This window comes from Argopecten irradians, chromosome 3 (genome assembly GCF_041381155.1).
Source record: "Argopecten irradians isolate NY chromosome 3, Ai_NY, whole genome shotgun sequence".
NCBI classification, from domain to species: domain Eukaryota; kingdom Metazoa; phylum Mollusca; class Bivalvia; order Pectinida; family Pectinidae; genus Argopecten; species Argopecten irradians.
Window position 1 is genome coordinate 9,722,374 of NC_091136.1, and position 12,917 is coordinate 9,735,290.

A 12,917-nucleotide genomic window follows, 5' to 3' on the forward strand; every position below is an offset into this window, starting at 1 on the left:
TCGCAGACAACCTTTTGAGGAGAGGTCCCTCCTTCTGAAGTAAAACGGGGGGAGGGGGGTGGGGTACTTGGCTTCGCCATACCGTTGTTTTCTCAATATATTACAATTTTCTTTTTTAAATTTTGGTGAGAGCAAATGCTCTCCGATAGGTCTTATCAAATCCGACAAGGAAAAGTACTCTTTCTTGGTAAAGAAGAAAAGAAGAGAGTAACGTCTCAAAAATTATTTACACTTCATCCTTCGAAGAAAGTTTAAGGGAAAAAATGATGGGAAAATATCACGTGGGAATTGTGGGAAAAGAAAAAAAGAACAATTTCACCATCCTACACCACCTCATACACAACCAATATTAAATTATCTTTCTTCAAAATACCGAAAATAGCTGACTCCGCCTTTGCCAAAAGAACTTTGCCTATAAAAAATTAATTCCAATCAAAAAAATCATTCCAAAAAAAATTTCAAAAATTTTTTAAAAAGGAAAAGGAAAAAAATAGAGAGACGTCTTAATTTTAAATCCTCCAATAGTGATGAGAAAGTTACATAGGCCTTTCGATGATACCTGAATTGCTCGAGTCCCTTGAGGATAATCTTATACTCATCTTTAAAACTGTCTGAATCCACGTTATCTGCGCACGCGCCATCACTTTTTAGTTCCCACCGATTGGTCCGTTCCTGCTCTGTTGGGTCCAATATGGGGACAGTCCTTCCGGAAGTGGTTCCACTCTCCGCAACTATAACAGGCTCCACTTCTGGGCCCGCTGAACATACGAAAGGGCTGATCCATTCTGTACCCAGACCTGACCGGTCCAAATCCATTTGCTCCCCTAGTTGCCTGTCCATTCCAATTAAACATAGAACACTGCTCCCACCATTATTAATTAAAATTAACACCTTGAGTATGGCGTTTTCCTTGACCTGGTTTTTTAAGTCTATTCTTTTTTCCTCTTAACGGCCCTAGCCTCTGCTCGATGAATCTTGTTCTCATCCTCTGAATCACTGGCCACCGGATTACTCTCATATTGCCGGACTGTCTCCCAGCCACCTTCGGAAGTATCCGCGATACGAATAAGTTTGTTTCGCTGTTTAAGTTTGTCCTCACACTCTGACAATACTTCTTTCAAATAATCAACTTTCCCGTTCTCCAAAGCCCACTGTGCTTGCTTTACAGTATCATGTATTTCATTGTTAAATAGGTACTGTTTCTTATTTCCTTCGTATTTCCACGAAAGTTCAGTTTCAGTTTTCAACTTTTTGACTTCGGAAACTACCGTCTGGGACAGACCACGCACCTGCTCCTTCAATTCATTCAATTCAATTTTTCTGGCTTCTAAATTCACTCAAAATCTGTTTAAGAGTGGTCGAAACTTCAGACTCGCTTCCAATATGAGCACTTCCACTTTCCATACCCGCATTTATATAAAATATACAATTGTTAATTCTCAATAACACGTGTGTCGCCTCTGGTCTACCCTCGCTGAATGACACACGTTGTACCTAACACCGTGAACTGCACGTGCAAACACCCTTGCGCCACCTATGAGAAAACTCGCAACATAAGGGAAAATAATTTCCGTCTAATTCGCTCCGCTCAAACCACGGAAATTTTATTTTTCAATGGATGTGAGAAGGTGTTGAAATGTATCTGATATGAAGGTCATCTGAACATGACCCCCTATGGGATATTGTCAGATCCTTTATATAACGGAGTGGTTATAAGGATCTGTATTTTAATCAGATTGAGAAAAATTGTCGACTGACTGCTCGTTCACTCTGACTGCTGTGGCTGATAGCATAGGGGCTGACCCCCTCTAGGCATAAATGACCATTGGTCCAGTTAAGTCACGTGTTGGCTAAATTTGGAAGAGTTATAAATAGACTGCCCAATATTAAAGGATGTATATTTGTTATCAGTCGTGACAGCATAAGAGTAAAACAAGTGTTGTGTATAAACAAATATTTAGTTCCAAAATATACATACAAAATTCTCACAAAATTCTCGGGGACATAAAAAGGACAATTCAGGCTAAAAAGAACATTAAAATTTGTACATATATCGAAAAAAACAGTTCGTAATGGAAATTAGATCATTGGTTTACTGTACTATGCCAGACAAGCCCATGGCGGTGAATGCGTGTGGAGTGTTTAAACGTTGAAATGCGTGTGAGTGTTCAAACTCGCTCGCTGTCCGTATTGTGGTCGAACTTTGTTTGCCGAACCCTGTCCCTTGCTCGTAGAGTAATGCTACTTTTGTCTAGAACTGCTCAAATCGCTCTGACAATAGTGTTTACCTTATTAGGTGAATTGGCTCGTCTAAAAAATCATTTTATCACATCCTCAGTGGTTTATGCAGTTCATTTGTTTTAACGTGCGTGACGTTGGCTCGGGTATAGATACAGTGAACATATTTTACCTGCTGAATCGTATTGATCAACGATTTATAAATTACAACGGTATAGATTAAAATACTAAACAATGACGTGGAATTTGTCAATATTTTATGTTATATGTTTCATAAGAAATGTAGAACAATACATTTATGCCATATTTTGCTTCTTGTTATGTAAAAGAATTAGCCTGAGTGAATTGTCCCTTTAATAACACAAAGTTTGAACATGTTATAGGCCGAATCGCGATGACGTCACCGGTCACGTGACTTCCGGACTGGTAGGCAGAAAAAACCCAAAAACATATATCAAGCTGACTGTTACGCTTACTCGATCCATGCCGACTTTCACTACAGAATCCCACGTCATGTTGTGTTATAAACTGTACCAGTAGAGGAAAAGGTGAGAACAGTGTTGCATTTCACAGAATTCCAAAAGATGCCGACAAGAGAGAAATGGATCGCTGCAATCAGGCGAGAAGGATGGACCCCTACTGCAAGTTCTCGTGTTTGCGGTCGCCATTTTGTCTCCGGTAAAATTTCATTTTACACCTGGCGTTCACATATAGCATTATCAACAATCGTCATAATTGATATATAACATATCTAAGATCTATTAAATGAATTGTAAGTGTCTTGATATATTCATATTCATTTATTGATTTCAAGACACGATCGATCGTTGACATACTTACATTGCAAAACTAACCAAGCTCTGAGTCTGAGCGTGGCGTAATTATTTTAAGAGATTATATCCAAATCATGGACATGTATGATGGTTTTTTTTTGTAAACCCGATACTGTTCGTTCATTAACATGTTGTGAAAACTAGGCTTTTTTAAAGGTCTACGTAAGACCATTAGACATGTACTGTAATCCCATGAATCATAGACCTGTGCTAGACTTGTTTTACAAAAGATATAGGTCTAATGTTTAATGTAGTACAGAATGCATGCCATATATTATGCACTATAGCTCTACAAAATAACGTCATACATGTGTAAAATGACTCGCGCATCAGTACATGTGAAATCCATTTTAATAAGGTTGACTCTATAAATTTATACTGATTATTTCATATCATTTATGTAATAAATATAATGCTATCCCGTAAAACATGTAACCTTAATGTGTGTTTGTCACCATCATACTAAATGTGTTTATTCATACAGTAAAACATAATTTTTAATGGGAACATTAAATGGAAAATATTTTCATTGATGAATTAATTTTAGATCATATGTTTATTTCATTACATCAAAATAGATAGAAAAGTAATTTTTAATAATGCATGGTATAAAAAGGGAGTTCTTTTTATTTATAACATTACAAAACCAGATAAATCATTTCTCAGTTTTGAAGAATTCTGTGATAAATAATATTCAGACTAACTTTTTAAAATACCAAAGCTTGAAAAATGCCATTCAACATTTTGTTAGAAACAATCAAAATTACGACACAGAAAAGAATGTAATATTACCCAATATACCTATAAATCTCAAAGCCATTCTAAATTCTAAAAAAGGAGCTCAATACATATACAATATTTTAATTCAAAACCAAGATAAACCTACAGCTCAAAATAAATGGAATCAAACTTTTAATATAAATGAAGAAGATTGGGAAAAGATTTATAAACACCCTTTTAACACATGTACAAGTTCAAAACTTCAGTGGCTACAATATAGAATAAATCATAGAATCCTGACTACTAAGACATTTTTACTAAGAATAGGTAAAGCGGATAATAACATATGTATATTTTGTAAAACTTCTCCCGAAACCATAACACACATACTATGGGACTGTGATAAAACATCAAATCTGATAGAACAACTGAGAATAGCAATTATTACAAAAAATCTAGGACTTAGATTCAGTAAACAAGAATTTATATTTGAGCAAGAAAGTTAACAATAAACATTCACATTCTAATTTAGACAACTTAATCTTACTTTTAACCAAACAAAATATTTATAACTGTAAATGTCTTGAAGCAGATCTTTGCCTAATTGGTTTAAAAAACCACATCAAATTTGAACTGAAAGCTCATAAAATTTTTATAACCAATAGTAACTTAAAAAAATAAACAACAGTTCTTAACAGAAATACAACTTTGGCTCCAATTTTAAATTTTAAAACATTTAAAACATATACAAAAACCAATAAAAACTTGTAAAATAAATATTTGACCTAGGTTCGACAGAGGTACCTTGTATGTATGTATGTGTGTCCTGCATCTCTCTGATACTTAACAATGTATATTACCTTAAAAATATCAATGTTTGTGAACTTATCCTCTATAAATTATCAGCGAGTTTGTTAGTGTAAATGTTGCTGTCTATTGATTGATGTATATTATGAGTAATACATGACTACATTTTGTATTTAAATTAATTAACTCCAGACAGACATCTTTCATATATGTTTGTATTGTATTTGTATGTATTTGTATGTACAAAACTTTTGAAAATGAATAAAAAATAAATTAAAAAAAAAATATGTTTATTTTCAGGTCGTAAGAGTGATGACCCTATTTTGCATGTTGATTATGTCCCAAATCTTCATATGGGATATGTTACCTCAAGGACAGTCAAGTCAGATGACCGATACCACAGGCAAAAGGTGCGATCTGAGAGGATTGAGGAGCAAGGAAAACAGACATTGGCCGCTAACATTTTATTGGAGCTTTCACAGACAGAGCCTGAGCCACCTCCAGATATTGTGGATACACCTGTTAGCAACATACATGATGGATGTTTGAAAGAAATGGTCAAACTTAGGTTACAGAATCAGCAACTTCTTCAAGAGCTGCAGCGTCTTCAAAAAGAGCGTGGCGAGTTAAGGGCAGAGAATGATAGAGTGCGGTTTGGGGCTAACACTTTAAAAGACAATGACCACCTGACATCCGTCTACACCGGAATTCCATCATATGCTGCATTTATGTGGATTTTGACTTTTGTGTTGAGCATACTTCCAACGAAACAAAATCTTAACCCTGGAGACATTTTTTATTATAATTATTCTGATGAAAATCCGCCTTAATTTGTTCAATTTTGACTTAGCACAAAGATTTTCTGTGAGTGAAAGTGTGATTTCATCAATCATCAATCAGACACTGCCTGAAGTTGCAAAACAGTTGAGATTTTTCGTGCATTGGCCAAACAAGGAAGAAATATTAGAACATATTCCAACAATAGTAAAAGAGAACTTTATGAACTGTCGGTGCATAATTAATTGCACAGAGGTTTTCATTGACCGTCCAGGAAATCTTGCAGCAAGAGCACTTACATGGTCCAATTACAAACACAACAACACTATTAAACTGTTGGTAGCAATCAACCCTAATGGTGCCATCACTTTTATATCCCGAGCATTTGGAGGACGAGTTTCTGACAAAGTGATTATCCAACGGTCAGGATTTCTCCAATTAATTGAACATCGTGATGTAGTTCTAGCAGACCGTGGTTTCCTTATTAGTGATGAACTAGCCTGTCGAGGGGCAACACTGAAAATTCCCGCTTTTACCAAAGGCAAGAGTCAGTTAAGTCAAGAGGAAATTGAAAAGACAAGAAACTTGGCCAGAGTGCGTATTCATGTGGAAAGGGCAATAGGTCGTTTAAAAGCCTTTCGAATCCTAAGTACTGCGATGCCGTTAAGCATGGTTCCACACATTGATTCAGTAATGGTTATTGTTGCTTCCATCTGTAATCTCCAGAATAACTTGATAAGTTAATCAAATATCCAAAATGGATTTCAAGGACTTTGTTACATTATAATGTTGAAAGACTTCAGTATAAATGTATTGTATATTTTGAACTCCAAGTTCTTCTAAACATGGTCACTTGCATCTATACCTTTTGAACGATACACATTATTCATATACATCTGTAATCTTTATAATATTAAGGCCCACTACCTTTCCAAAACCGCCCTTCATTTTGAAAATGGGAATGTAAAACAAGATTGATTTTATGTCCAAACTATTAAGTCATTGATATAAGTTTTCTTATGTTGTAATAGTTTCAGAAACTTTTAAAATAAAAATTTCGGAAAGATAGTGAGTCTTGTTGTGCCATAACTGTGTTGTCAGGGAAACTCTTGAGTAAAATTTAATTTTAAACTAAGCTGGTTTATAATTGATAATGATGCTAACAAAGATGCAAACAACATTTTAACATCTTGTAACTGACTTTATTTTCATAACATATGTATTCAATCATCAAATGTTTCATTTAATGAATTTGATACTTAATCATGTATACAAGGTCAATAAAAATAATCATGATCTGATCTCTTACATCTCTTTTTGGATTTCTTTTTGACAGTGACTTTATAAAAACTTCGAAAAGAAGTAAGGCAAAATAAAAAATATACATGTTTCCGGTATATGAAGGGTCGGTATGTAAAGAGTTTTTCTTTTTTTTTTTGTATAAAAAATATTTGTTCTTTCAATCCCAGTTTTTTACTGTGTAAAAATGAAATAGACTTTATTTACCCTCAGGGTATTATTGGTGTCTTTAATTTACATAACTTTTACAAAAATTCATGATTTTGTGCAAAACCAGACAATATCAAGGTTATGATTTCTTTGCTTCAGGGCAAAACTGATAAAAAAGTTTCTGAGTAGGCACTGATTTTATAGGATCGGCCAGGTTACCGGAAACACACACACAAAAAATGTATGGCCTAAATGTTCATTAACTTAAGTGTTTAACACATATCGTATACACTGCATTATTTGCAATCCGGGCAAAACCATGCGCCTCTAGGCTTTCTTCTAATGTTCATGCACCCAAAGTGAAACCATTCATTTGGACAGTCAGTGTTTGTACATTGCACCATTTTACCATAGGCTGGCTCCTGACAAATGCAGTACAAACTGTCCTCACTTCCACTTCCTGTTAGCCGACAACTTCCGGTACAGTTGTTTGGTGATAAGCTCTGGCAAAACCTTGGTTTTGAAAAAAGTATCACTTTTTCAGCACATCCGCAGTATAATCTCGGTCAAAAGGAATGATGTTAACTATCAGGTCCTTCTCGGTGTAGACAACAAAGTCACAAAATCGAACTTTGTTCACAAACATTTGCAGCTGAACTTGGGTGAAGTACTTGTGCGTGCGTTTCGGTTGAAGATGTTTAGAATTGTACCTGCTGCCCCTATTGCATGATCGTAAAAGGCGACTAAATTTAGGATCTTATCTTTTCTCTTCTTCCTAACTGACTTTATCTTTCCTAATGCCTTCCTTGGCACCGCCTCACTTTTGGCCTTGAGTTGAGCGTTCGCCCCTGTGAGGAAGGCTCTGGGTTCTGTCCCCTGGCCGAGACACACCAAAGTCTATAAAAGTGGTAGTTTCTGCTCCTGCTTAGCGTTCAGCATACAGGGAGTGGGACGACTGGTTCGCCCGTTGTCAGTATAATGTGACCGGGTGGGGTGTGTTGCTTGGTGTCTTCGGCGGCATGCTTCAGTGATATAGCACTATAAAAAGGGCAACAGTTCCACTATACAAGAAGACACAACACGAACATACCGCAGTCTCCCAGTACACTCACCTCGCACAACATACACGCAACACACCGCATACATGGGAGGCCGTCCTTACATGACCATAGCTGTTAATAGGACGTAAATAAATCAATCAATTTGGGTGAAGTACTTGTGTGTGCGTTTCGGTTGAAGATGTTTGTCCAAACAGAAGGTTTTGTCACTTTTCACTGCCGCGTCTATCACTTTGTCCTTATGCTTGTATGGGCATTTTATTTCTACTGTTCCTTTTCCGCAACATACACATTAACGAATGCCATCAGCCGTGGCTCCTAAGAATGGTTTGTTCACATCAATCAACAATCCTGACTTCCTTACAGTGAAGTCTTTGTGGACAGTCTTCATAGCGTTGCAATACCCTATGCGCGCAACATCTTCGTTGTCAATGCCCCAACGCACAGCCTTTGTTCTTGATAAGTCGTAGGATTGATATCCTGCAATGGATTTTACTAAATTGTCAGAGTTAGTGGTATCTTTACGTATATAAACATCATGTGCTTTACTTGCTGTTATTCTGCCGTTCCTGTGCTCAAACCACTTCTGGCACACATTTTGTTCTCTTGTTGTCTTTTCGATGAAGTTAACTTGATCTTCAGTTACCAAATACTTCGACCGAATGTTCTCGCATAATTGGTTAAGATCAGTCCCTGATGTATCTTCGAATTCCTCTTTGAATAATGATGTGAGCGTGGGGGGTGCCTTCTCAGGTTTCGGATCAGTCTGCTCAATTGCGGGGGCTGGGCCAACAGGTGGTATCGTAGTGAAAAATGTAGCATTGGGACAGATCTCTTTCAGACTCTTTTAGTACATCCTCCGATGGCAAAGGATCTTTTCCGGATGCCCATACAGACGTCACTGGCTTCGAACGATTTCCTGCTCTCATGATGTCTTGCATTCCACTGTTCACGACAGTACTACTTCTATATAAACATTTCAAGAACCCTTGCATATTTGATTAGCACCATACAGTTTATATATAATTAATATATTCTAATAATAATCCGCTACCAATACCACTATGTAAAGGTATGGAAATATAAGTGTTAAATCTCACAAATTGAGTAATTATTGATCGACAAGATAAGTCAATAAAACAACAAAGAGAAAATATCATTAATAACAGTACTGATATGTTCATATCTCCATCATTTGGCACAGCTATAGACACTGGATTTGCTCGTAGAAAAATAGAACAAAGGACTAGATAATAACAATCATTACGATAGACTGTATTTAAACTAATATTTCAACATGTTTCTAAACTAACAATTTATACACATTTTTCAAGATTAATTAACATTGACATCTTACTATTCAAAGGATAGAAGGTGCTTCATTGTGTAGAATGGAAGAACTCGTGCTTCTCATAGCATGGTTTACAACTAGATAACGAAAGAGTTCCCAGCAAGGGCCGTAACTCTAGGGAGATCAATATGTGTGGTCTCAGCACACCAAACTCACCGCAGTTATGATGACTAGTATTTAAAGTTCAGATATTATTAAAAAATGCTAACAATAGATAATAGAATGTACATATGTAGTTACAGAATTATTGACATGTAAAAAAACTTACTCGTTGCTAGCTCGGGGAGAACTATCTACCAACCATGGCGTGAGAGTGTGTAGGTAGGTTAACGTTAAATCTGATATTTTGATACTGTAACCAATGGTAATAAACAATAATAAAACGTCTGCCGACTAACATTTGTTCACGACAGTACTACTTCTACGAGGAATGTTCCGAAATTAATGTTACTTGCGCAATATATCGTGGAAATCGTGCTAAATGGGTTTAAAACTACCTCGTGGCGATAGCATGATATCTGAAGCGTGATATAGGTAAATATCTCGCTCACAATTACACTGACCTTGGTGCTGTGTACATTGTTTTGTAGCAAACTCGTCGAACGTAATTGAAATTAGGGCCTATATCAAAGGTGGATATTCATCGTGAGGTGTGTGATGTATATGGGAAGGGTCAAATGTCATGACTATTTGTAGGTGGATTGCTCGATTTAAGTCGGGACACCAGCAGCTTAAAGATGCTGCCCACACAGGTCGCCCTGCAACAACAACAACAAAGCATAACATTGAACTAATTAGGCAAATCCTTTTCTGAACTAGGCAAATCCTTGAAAAAGATGCAAGGTACACTGTCCGGCAGTTAGCTAAAATGACAGGCTTGTCTTTAGCACGTATTCATTGCATTTTAAATAAACGTCTTAAGCTGGGCAAGATCAATGCCGGGTGGATACCCCATTTACTAACTGACAACCAAAAGAGGTCCCTGGTTGACAAGGCCAAATCCTTATAGAAGAAATACCCAAAATACAGCAAAAAGGCTTTTGATAATTTGGTCACAGGTGATGAAACATGGGTGTATTTTTTCGAACCCAAAAGAAAATGTTCTAATCGAATCTTGGCAAGCAAAAACGCCAGGCGCCCTAGCATTGCTAAAAGAATACGCACTGTGAGGAAGGTTTTGTATGTCATATTCTTTGATAACAAGGGTGCAATCATTCAAATCCCTGTTCCAAAAGGCAAAACTGTCACAGCGAAGTATTATAGAGACGTACTTCGATAACATAAGAAAGTCTACAAACACCGCCGCCCACAGACAGGTTTGAAGTACCTCAGGCTCTTACATGATAATGCGCCAGCACACAAGGGGTGCATTATAACGGAGTTTTTGAAGGCAGTAAAGGTCACTGTCCTCCCCCACCCTGTGTATTCAACAGACTTGGTCCCATGTGACTTTTTCTTGTTCCCCAAACTAAAATCCCTGTCTGGAACAAAATATAAATCAAGAAATACCCTTGGCTCTGCCATTTACCAGTATCTTATGAGTATACCAATTCAAGAGTACGAAAACTGTTTCCAAAAGTGGATCGATCGGTTGAAACGAATCATTAGGCGTTTCATTGTGTAGAATGGAAAAACACGTGCTTCTCATAGCATGGTTTACAACTAGATAACGAAAGAGTTCCCAGCAAGCGCTGTAACTCTAGGGAGATCAATATGTGTGGTCTCAGCACACCGAACTCACCGCTGTTCCGGTACACTCCCCGCCTAATGTCTCTGACATTACCTATCCTTAACAAAAAACTAAATGATTTACAAACTTAACTCACAATGTCTTTATGCAATCATGTGTTTGATCACTGTGTAATCGGCTAGAACCACCTTGTCAGTTATTGGTCGATTGTAGATTGCGTATTTCCCCTCCCGGTAGGTACGTACTTCTGCTTTCCTCACTTTATCGTCCGACTGACTTTTGATGCTATTCACAACCACACCTCTTCAAGACACTTGTCTTTCAACAGAACAACATCACCGTTCTTGATAGATGGGTACTCGCACCTTCACTTACGGCGAGCTTGGAGCGACTGAAAGTAGCTCAGCTGCCAGCGTTTTCATAAAGTGTCCGGCAGTACCTGAACCATTTTCCACTGTTTCTTATACATGTCTTTTACACTTAAGTCCACACTGACAGAAGGGCTTTGCTCCACATTTAACAGTATGGCTGGTGTGAGAACAAAGGGGTCCTCAGGATCACTTGATAGTGAGGTTAATGGCCTGGAATTCATTATCGTAGAAATTTCAGACATGAGGGTGACCAACCCTTCATGCGTAAGATCCCGGTGTCCTATATCCAACAACATCGAATTCAAAATATCTCCGGCTATTCCGATCATTCGCTCCCACGCACCACCCACACTCACCGTTTTCCGACAGCTCTTCATCAATATCCGGTAAACCATGTGGTTGTATATTATTCAACACATCTCTCATCGCCTTCATTTACACTGCCTGTTGCTGTACTATCAACTGATTTTGTAACAGCATGTTAGAAATGTCCATACCGGAAGCTCCTGAAGTAAACAAACTTCCTTCATCTTGTGACTTCTCGCGAGAAGGCAAAGTCTTGTCTGGTGTACGATTTGCATAATTTATGCCGTTTAGCGAAGATGGAGCAATGTCAACAATGGCCGGTCCCGTGGTACTGTCACCCGTAGAGATAACAAACTCCGAAACTGGAGGATCGTACACATTGTGTTCTAATGGTAAAACATTCGTGGGTGTATTTAACATCCAATCAGAGTTCGTCGACACACCAGTCAATCGTAATAGAGTATGAATGGAAGCTGCCCTTTCTCTGGTTGCAAACACAATCTTAAGTTCGTGACCCAGTGACGCAAAAAACGTCCTAATCAATGACCAGAAAATGTCACAAGGCCGAAGGTTAAAATAATAAAAAAGAACAAGTTCAAACAGTCAATACCACATATAGAAACCGTCTGTCACATACAAGTTGGTAAACAAATTCCCTAATAAGCAGAAAGCTGTAAAAAACGCCGGTTAACGAAAGCACATCTATCCGAACCAAGTGAAAATCTAGTGCTGAACCACGTGACCTCTACGTCATCTCAAGGAATCCCTAAGCATGTTGATTTCAGAAAATGAAGGCGTATACACACCTCCATAAAAAACCTAAAATTATTCGTTATTATTTTGAGAGAGACAGTAAAAAAATCACTGTTTTTTGACCTCTGATCTACGTCGTGAAACACGCCATATTTTGTGTCATTTTAATCATACACGACGTGAGTGAACATAGTGATTTCTTTAAAGTGAAAAATGTTCTTTCCGGACACTGTTTAACAATTGCGTTGATATAGGTGTCTCGTTCCTCCTGCTCGCAAGTGACAAGTCAAGGCGATTTTGACGTCGATATTTTACCATCATTGTCATTCTTTAGATTTGCCTTGTTTAATATGAATTGTCTTGATTCTGATCGATCTTGCGGATGTACTTTCACAGGACTTATATACATAATTGATCTCGAGAGCGAAATATTCTTACGAGTATACTGTCCTGTGTATCCCTGGCACTTTCACACTGGATATCGTGTCATCATGAGTGTCCCCTTGTTGGGCTCCGAGGTGGGTGGGGGCGCAGATAGCGAATAGTAATAAACTCTACAACCAA

General features: G+C 37.5%; 1 protein-coding gene and 1 pseudogene across 1 annotated transcript; one reads left to right on the forward strand and one right to left on the reverse strand.

Moving 5' to 3' along the window:
• Nucleotides 1–2,809: 2,809 nt before the first annotated feature.
• Nucleotides 2,810–6,657, forward strand: LOC138319901 (uncharacterized). The gene is made up of 2 exons (XM_069263019.1): nucleotides 2,810–2,916; nucleotides 4,899–6,657. Exons 1-2 carry the CDS (start codon nucleotides 2,823–2,825, stop codon nucleotides 5,426–5,428), a joined length of 624 nt encoding a protein of 207 aa, XP_069119120.1. The 5' UTR covers nucleotides 2,810–2,822; the 3' UTR covers nucleotides 5,429–6,657.
• A 463-nt stretch (nucleotides 6,658–7,120) lies between these two features.
• LOC138319903 (uncharacterized) lies at nucleotides 7,121–8,823 on the reverse strand (annotated as a pseudogene).
• Between the last annotated feature and the right edge of the window lie 4,094 nt (nucleotides 8,824–12,917).

What these genes read in the sequence shown, in the direction of transcription:
- LOC138319901 (XM_069263019.1), top strand. Translation starts at nt 2,823, where the DNA reads ATGCCGACAAGAGAGAAATGGATCGCTGCAATCAGGCGAGAAGGATGG. An exon ending in CGGTCGCCATTTTGTCTCCG is followed by an intron (nt 2,917 to 4,898) that starts GTAAAATTTCAT and finishes GTTTATTTTCAG; the next exon opens with GTCGTAAGAGTGATGACCCT.